Source organism: Pteronotus mesoamericanus, unplaced genomic scaffold (assembly GCF_021234165.1).
Source record: "Pteronotus mesoamericanus isolate MK-2021 breed Mesoamerican mustached bat unplaced genomic scaffold, CSHL_Meso_final scaffold_125, whole genome shotgun sequence".
In the NCBI taxonomy this organism is placed as follows: domain Eukaryota; kingdom Metazoa; phylum Chordata; class Mammalia; order Chiroptera; family Mormoopidae; genus Pteronotus; species Pteronotus mesoamericanus.
In genome coordinates this window covers 699,689-708,472 of record NW_026555304.1, presented here as the reverse complement: position 1 = coordinate 708,472, position 8,784 = coordinate 699,689, and the positions used below count along the sequence as shown (strand labels likewise).

At 40.6% G+C, this 8,784-nt stretch overlaps 1 protein-coding gene across 3 annotated transcripts in view; it reads left to right on the top strand.

Moving 5' to 3' along the window:
- Positions 1–2,417: 2,417 nt before the first annotated feature.
- The window catches only part of ZDHHC20 (zinc finger DHHC-type palmitoyltransferase 20), an 80,415-nt gene continuing 74,048 nt past the window's right edge, over positions 2,418–8,784 (top strand). For all 3 annotated transcript variants that reach the window (XM_054587987.1, XM_054587986.1, XM_054587985.1), the window contains exon 1: positions 2,418–2,622. In XM_054587987.1, coding sequence (XP_054443962.1) covers positions 2,505–2,622 — 118 coding nt within the window. In that variant the 5' untranslated portion in view covers positions 2,418–2,504. The remainder of the gene's footprint in view (positions 2,623–8,784) is intronic.

Genomic DNA, 8,784 nt, shown 5'->3' with positions numbered 1-8,784 from the left:
TTTGCTTTACAACAGGCTCAGGTTTTTCATCCCCCCAGAAGATTCAGAGGACATCAATAGCTCCATAGATATGGAAGAAAAATTGACAATGGTGAATTATAACAGGAAATGAAAACTTCATACTACTCTGATTTACCATGAAATGGAACTAGAATAAAATCTACTAACAAACTGATGGAAAGAACTTGCATGCTGACAGTTTCGTTGTAAGCATATTGCAGGTACCAGCAGTTCCATTTCCTGCTTATACAAGAAACAGCCTTGACCACAACTTTAGTTAATGCAGATCTTCCAACTGCAGGAATTTGGCTGGCACTGATCAGTTCTAGGGTGCTGACGTTAAAGATCCATATCAGTAACAGCAAGGACACTGTCTGAATGTCCACAGCCTTCCCCCCCCCCCCCCGCGCCCTCTCCCACCCCCCCCCGCCACGCATCGCTTTGTTCTCCTTGTTGTCCCTCTCCCTCCCATAATAACTCCTGCCTGGACTGAGAAGCTGAGATGGGCTTCAAGGTTAGAGTCCCTCATCTTCAGGTTGCCAGTATGTGAATAAAACCAGTTTTACATGAACATCTGCTTCTTGAATATTTGCTTTTGAATAGGCGGGCAGCTGGACCTGCATTTGGTTACATCATCTCATGTGTGTTCTCTGTTTCTAATCTTTTTGTTGTTGTTGTTGTTGTTGCTTCCTACCCTCCCCCCCAGCCCCCAGCCCCTTTCATTCTGTATCTTCTTTTGGACAGAAAAGATTTTCTCTATTTTCTTGGCTGCTACAGGGCTTCCATAAACCCTAATGATTTCATAGCTACCTCTAGTTGCCCTTATTTTACCCCAGCTCTGTTTAGAACTAGAACTTAAAATGGCATTTTGAAGTTCCTGGCTGGTGTTAAGGGGACACCATATATCCAGTCACCAGGCCAGGTGGCAGCTTGATTCACTTCCAGGTCAAGGAGCTTCAGTTTGTCCTTAGTCTCCATTAAAAGTCATAATTCTAAGGGCCAATCAGTATAATATTTTTGTTTCATTTGTTGGGGGCTGGGTACGATGGAACCTTGAGCCTGCATTTGTCTGTTGGTTTTCTATTTTTAGATTTATGTCTACTCTTTCTATGTTTTGGGAACATAGAGGTGCACCAAAGTTGAAGTCCTAAATAGCTTCTTTATCACCTTCTCCACTGTTACACTCCAGGCTACCATCACCACAAATTTTTGTTGTGTTAAGGCACCCAGTTTGCGGTACTTTGTTATGGCAGTTTCAGGAAACTAATAGATGTGTTGCAAGCAAAATGGCATGACAGAAAGAAATCATTGCCAGCTAATGTGATCAAGAAAGACTTCTGCAGGACATAACAATTGTGCTGAGCTTTAGAGATGACAGAAGGGAAAAGGGCTTTGTTACGGTGTTCCCATCAATAATCCAAATTCCATTTGAAAGCCCTTTTAAGCACGATCTCTGTAAAACAAGCTGGATTTATTTCGCTTTAATACCTTGAAGCTACTGTCAGCTTTGACACCAACATGACTTTCAGGTATAAAATCTGGGAGAAAAAACTATTTACACACCCTTTAGTATTTCTAGCGCTATAAATATTATTTGCTTTTATAACCTTTACATCACTATAACGGGGAAATGTGCTTCATGGAGAACTTACTGAGCAGTAGCTAATTAATCCTTAGTCTAACAAAAATAGACGTGACAGTATCAAGAAATGCAGTTTGCAATTACTTGTATTACGACATCTTCATAGTGCTACTTTTAGGTTCTACTATAATTACAAGCATTGTTTAGCAGAATACTCCAGTTGTAAATAAATTCTAGAAATTTCTGGAGTCCCTTGGGGGTCAGGGAAAGGGTTGTTGCTCCCCTTCTTACGACTCAGATTTCAGATTGTGTTTTAAATCAAATTGACAGACTACAGGCTTCCATGCTAAATCACAGGCATCTACCGGTTCCACCTTCCAAAATTGGAGGGCTAGGCCTGAAACCCGGAGCAAAGGATTTCAAAGTTCAAGGTTCTTAATCAGAGATGCACATCGGCCTCCCTGGAGGAGGCTTACAATAACGCATGTCCCTCGCCTTCACCTGCTACAGCACGGCCTCGCCCTATTTGAAAATGGGCCCCGGAAGTGTAGTTTGTACACGCAGAGGGTGCCCAAGAGTCAGCTCTTCGGTCCAGGAAGTGCTTTCTGATTTAGCACACCCAAGACAAGTACTACCACCCAATCCACAATCCTCGCGTAGTCTCCTCCGGCCGCCCGCCCCGGGCCGTCCCAGGCCGAAGGCCAGTCCCCAGCGCGGGCCTACCTGCTTTGGCCACAGGAGCCCTGCCTCAAGATAAGGCAGAGGCCGGCGCGGGGGCGGGGCCTGGCACGGGGGCGGGGCCTGGCGCTGCGGTGGGCGGGCTTTAGGGGCAGTTCCGCGGGATTAGCCGTTGTCCGATCTGCCGCGTCGCTACCCGGAGCTCGGTACTCCTCGGGGGTTGGTGCTGCAGCCGCCCCGGAACATGGCGCCGGGGCGGTTCTGGCACTGCTGCCAGCGCGGCGTAGGATGGGTGCCGGTGCTGTTCATCGCCTTCGTGGTGGCCTGGTCTTACTACGCGTACGTGGTGGAGCTGTGCGTGTGTGAGTACCAGGCGGGCGCAGTCCGCCGCGGCTCCCGAAGGGGGTTCCCGAGGCGGAGCGGTTGCGGAAGTGTGTGGCCGTTCCTGTGTTTGTACCATTCTCAGTGAAGACTTGGGCCTGCTGAGCGACGGCCGTGCAGACCGCGTAGAGAAGTGAGCCGTGGGGCCGGGCGGCTGCCGGCCTTTGGGAAGCTTGTTTTTCCCAGAGTCAATAACTCGCACTCAGTGCTGCTTTTGGTCAAAGAATGACACCGTTGATCCTTTCCGCACCTGTTTTCTTACGGAGGTTTCTAGTCCGCTTGTCCTACTGTCGTTTCCCTCAGTAGTTCTCATCCAATTTCCTGAAAAAGTGGAGGAACACTCCAGTACACTTCAAGGATTTCGGGTACCGGTTACTTAGGTTGTCTTTAAGATGAGAGGAAATGGGCAGTCAATCAAAACATTGATGGTTGATTTGATTGATTAAGGGAGTAGTCGATGGGCTTTGTGCAGCTGTTTCAGATTCACACTGGCGTCTGGGTTTTGGTCAGCCGCTTGCCTCCGTTCTTCGTGAGAACTTGGGGGCACGTGGTTAGTGCCGTTTGTGGGAGCAGTCCCTTGGTATCCCTAGCCTTTGTGTCCTCACTGAGTCCAGATTATCAAAAGACAGCCGCGTAAAATAGTTTGGGATTGTAGGAATGGAAAGCTGTGCCACGCACTCCACTTGAAGGTAACACAACCAGGGCTCCTCGTCGTGGGCCCGGGTTTGCACATCTCTCAAGAGAAGTACTTGGCAAAAACCGAGTTCTGCGCATGGAAGAGAATGCTTTGGCTCAGAAAGTTTGGAGACAGGTTTTTAAATGAAAATGCCCACCTTTAAAAAAATTATTTTATACTATAGAATATTTTTTTTAAATTTTTTTGGGAGGGTTTCTTTTAACAGCTTTATTGAGGTATAATTTACATGCAATATATAGCTCAGTGAGCTTGGTAAATATCTTTGGTTGGGCAACAACCACCAAATCTAGTTTTGTTTTATTTTTTAAATTTATTTATTTTTTCAAATACATTTGTCTCTGCCTTCCCCCCACCACTTTCCCTTGCCCCCTTTCTCCCTCCCTCAAATCTTCCCCTTTGGTTTTGTCCATGAGTCCTTGCTATATGTTCCTTGACTTTCCCCTTCCCTTCCCTCCCCCCCCTCCCTCCTTCCCTCTTGTCTCTGTTGGTTTCTTTTCCTTTCAGTGTTGCTGGTTTTATTTTCCTTGCAGCTTTGTATTGTTGGTTAGGTTCCACTTATAGGTGAGATCATACAGTATTTGTCTTTCGCCCCCTGGCTTATTTCGCTTAGCATAATGCTCTCCAGTTCCATCCATGCTGTCGCGAAGTTTAGTAGTTCTTTTCTTCTTTCTGTTGCGTAGTATTCCATTGTGTAAATGTACCATAGTTTTTTGATCCACTCATCTACTGATGGGCATTTAGGTTGCTTCCAACACTTGGCTATTGTAAATTGTGCTGCTATGAACATTGGGGTGCATAGGTTCTTTTGAATTGGCATTTTGGGATTCTTAGGGTATAGTCCCAGCAGGGGAATCACTGGATCAAAAGGCAGTTCCATTTTCAGCTTTTTGAGGAAATTCCACACTGCTTTCCACAATGGCTGCACCAGTCTGCATTCCCTATACTACAAAATATTTAATTCTGAGGAAAACTATCCCTGCAAGTAGGCCCATAATAAATTAGTTGTGGAATACATTTCCGGATAGTAATAACCTGTTGAATATTATTTAGTCTCATCCTTTTCGATACCAGAATATTTGCGGAAAATGATGTTTGAATGAATGAAAATTGGCTAGAGTTGGGTATTTCTTGAGGCTACTTCTAGAAGGTGATAGTGATCATAGGATTCTCATCAGCTTATGATGATGGTACTTTATCTTAATTACTCTGAAGTGGGCAATTATTAGAAAAGTTGTACCAATCTTATTTAATTATGTCATTAGATTATTCCCACCTTATTTTAATTCCATAGTGGTTTTGAAGTAAAGCTTCTGAAGGAACACTAAAAATGTGCATTTATGTTGAAATCACATTTAATCTAACAACAGGAGACATCAAACAGAAAGGAAGGAAAAGCAACATGAATTGAGAAGTGCTGTATGGTCATGGGGATAGAGGAGGCATTTTCATCATTCTCCCCTCAACATGCTACAGATGTAGGAAATGAGACTGAGCAAATAGGCCCTTTGGTTAGGTCACACAATTGTTGAGTGACTGTTAGAATGTGACCCTCATCTTTCTATTCAGCATGTAACTTTTAGTGAGCCATGAGGGTATTTTAAAATACTGAAGGTGAAAGGTCTTACATAGAGCCTGCATTTAATACTTATAAATTATCTTAGTTGAGGGAGAATTTGGGATGTCTGCAGCATCAGTGGATTACATAGTTGAGCATAAAAGCTCATTCAGTCTCATTAAAACTGTTCTTTAAACTAGTCACATGTATTTATGTTTTCATAAGCACAGATCCACTGGAATACATCAATATATAATTTAGTAGGCACTTGAAATTGAGAGAAGCGTAAGTTTTACTTAATGTGCTATTTCAATAATCTTTCTAAAGTTTTCATAGCTTCTGATATTCTTTATCAAACTAGATGGGAGAGGATGATAATGTCTTTACATGTATTGATTTATTTAATGCTCATAATAATCTCCATATAGTTAAATAATTTATTGAGGGTCATAGAACTAATACATGGCATAATCAGAATTAGAACTCAAATGGTATGGCTCTGGAGTCCATGCTTGTAAAATTGACTACTATGCAAGACTAGTTGTTTATCCAGACCTGAACACTCAGGACAGATTTCAGTATTATTTATGGTCTATTTGCATAAGGTAATATTCTCCTAAAAGGTGGCAGTGGAAGTTTCCTAAATATTAGACAATAAAAATACCTGGCCCGCAGAAGGACATTTGAACAAATTGTTTATAAGAGGCCTTCATTTCATCCCAGCTCCTCTAACTTCTTCATTTTATAATTTCATGCACACACACTATACGTGTGTGTATGGGCTTGAGGCGGGGGGTGGGGAGGGTCCTGTCCTGAAAGTATCCAGTCATGTACTATGAAGAAGAGACATTTATTGAAGAAGATACAAGAAATATTGTACATAGAACAATGATACCTCAGTCCCCTTCAAAGTAGGCACCTTCTGACCTCACACAGTTCTCCCAGTTGCCATCAGCAGCCCCATTGTACTTTCCTGAATCTCTCAGATGGTCTGAAATCTCTTCCCTTTCAAAGGTGTTTTTAGTTTTGGGAAAAGCCAGAAGTTGCAGGGCGCCAAATCTGGGCATAGGGGGGCTGAGTCATCTGGGTGATTTGATGTTTTGCCAAAAACCTCCTGCACAAAATAGGAGGCGTGAGTGGGCATGCTGTCGTGATGAAGATGCCAATCAACCGCGTGGCCTTCTGAATCATCCAAATAGTTTCCATGAAGGAATGTTCAAGCTTAATGCAAAATTGAATGCAGATTCATTGCTCTACTCGCTCATTTTGAATGCGACGGCCACACAGTACTCATGCTTACTCAACAGTGTCTGTTGCTCCCACTGACTACTCCAGTGAAGTTGTCAGTGTTCATGCATGTGCATTTCCTTGGCTGCCAAGGTTACACCAATGCCGCACAATCCATTTTTGTTATATTAACAAAGGCTGGACATTTTCCAGACAGACCTCTTGTTAATCAGGAACTCATATTCCTGGAAGGAGTAAGATTGGGGACAAAAATTGAGTAAGAAGTAATACATCTAAGATGGCTTTCTCACAAGGGTAGTGAGCAGAGAAGTGATGATTAAGTTAATTAGTACCATTGGATTTTGATTTTAAATTAAACTGAAACTCTCCTTTGATTTTCCCCAAGGCTGATATTTAAACATGAATTTAGTTACAGGCATGTTGACCAACTTCTCTCTAAGTTCCCAGGGTTTTAGCAGAGCATCTTGTTCAAGTCATTTGTAGTTGTTAGTAGCACATATGTACGTCTTATTTGGCATGTAGAAGATCTTAGAATTTAAAGAGATTTTAGAGGTTTTTTAATTCGATCCCCCTTCATTTTACTTCCAAGACAGTTATTGTTTGGAAGAGCTATGTGGTTTGTCCAGGGATTGATAATGCCTTTTATATTTTTCAGAGAAAAATAGGTAGATTAGAACTGTAACCTCTGACTTTATGTATCTAATATTTCCTTGTGTCTCCATAATTTCTTCAAATTTAGAATGAGGCAAGATTAATAGCTTAAATTCTCAACACAGTTGATTCCAACGTGTTTTATTGATTTCAAAAGAACCAGCTTTTGATTAGATTTTTCTCTTTGTTATTCTGTTTTTAGTTTCATTGATTTCTAATCTGATATTATTATTCTCATTCTCTTTGTGTTTAATTTGCTCTTTTTTTCTAGCTCCTTAACATGGAAGCTGAAATTAATGAGTCCAGTCTTAGGTGTTTAGTCCTATAAATTTATCCTTAAATACTAATTTATTTGCATCCCATCAGTTTTGACGTGTTGTATTTTTACTCAATTCAGATTATTTTCCAATTTCATTTTTGTTTTTTATCTTTGACCCATGGGTTAGTTTAGAAGTATGCTATGTAGTTTATAGTTACAGTATTTGGGGATTTTCCTAGTATCTTTTTGTTACTGATTTCAAATTTAATTCCATGTAGTTAGAAAACATACCTTATATGACTTAAATTTTTTTAAATGTATTCTCTCTTGCTTTATGGCCTAGAATGTGGTCTGTCTTAGAAGTGCTCTGTGGGCATTGGAGAAAAATGTATTCTATATCCAGCAGTATATTTTGCTGTTTATTGTTGGGTAGAGTATTCTATTATGTCATAATGCTCCATAAATGTCAGTTAAGGAAAGTTGTTCAAGTCTTCCATGTTTTTGCTGACTTTCTATTCTGTCAATTAATTATTGAGAGAGATGTGGCCGTAGTGTGGATTTGTCTATTTCTTCTTCCAGTTCTATCAGTTTTTGCTTCATGTAAATTTTGTAGCATTGTAATTAAGTATATAAAATGTTTAGAAATGTTGTGTCCTCTTGAAATGACTTTCTTGTCCCTGGTGATATTGTTTACTTTGAAATTTACTTAGGCAAATATTAACGTGTCCACTAATCTTTATTTTAATTAGTGTTAGCATGGTATGTCTTTCCCTATCCTTTTACTCTAACCTGTTTATATTTTTATATTTAAAATGCATTTCCTGACTCTCCCTGGTATGGCTGAGTGAATGGGCCTCATACTACAAACTGAAATGTTGCTGGTTCAATTCCCAGTAAGGATACATGCCTGGGTTGCCAACCAGGTTCTTGGTTGAGGGCATGTGAGAGACAACCAATCGATGTTGCTCTCCCTCCCTGTCTCCCTCCCTTCCCCTCTCTCTAAAAATAGATAAAATCTTTTAAAAAATGCATTTCTTGTGAACAGCCTATAGTGTTATCTTGTTTTTTAAATCCATTCTGAAAATCTTTGCCATTTTATTTTTTAATTTTTTTAACTTTTTAAAAATGATTTTATGTATTTTTTAGAGAGAGAGGAAGGAAGGGATAAAGAGGGAAAGAAACATCGATGGTGTGACACACTCCTAACTGGGGCCTGGCCCGCAACCAAGTCATGTGCCCTGACTGGGAATTGAACCAGCAGCCCTTTGGTCTACAGATCCTTTGGTTTGCAGACTGGCAGTCCACTCACTGAGCCATACCAGCCATGGAAAATCTCTGCCTTTTAAAAAAATTAACATGTAACATTATATTAGCATCAGGTCTACAACATTATATTCATATGTATCTATATTGAAAAATGATCACCACAATAAATCTAGTTAACACTGATCACCACAAATAGTTACAAAATTTTTTCCTTGTGATGTGAACTTTTAAGATTTACTCTTTTAACAAGTTTCAGATATACAGTACAGAATTAACTATAGTCACCATGCTGTACAATCTCTGCCTTTTAATTGTGGAGTTTTGACCAGTTACATTTAATGTGATTATTATTTTTTTTTAATATTTATTCTTTAAAAAAATTTTTTTTAAAGAGTTTATTTATTTATTTTTACACAGAAGGGAAGGGAGGAAGAAAGAGAGAGCGAAACATCAATGTGTGATTGCCT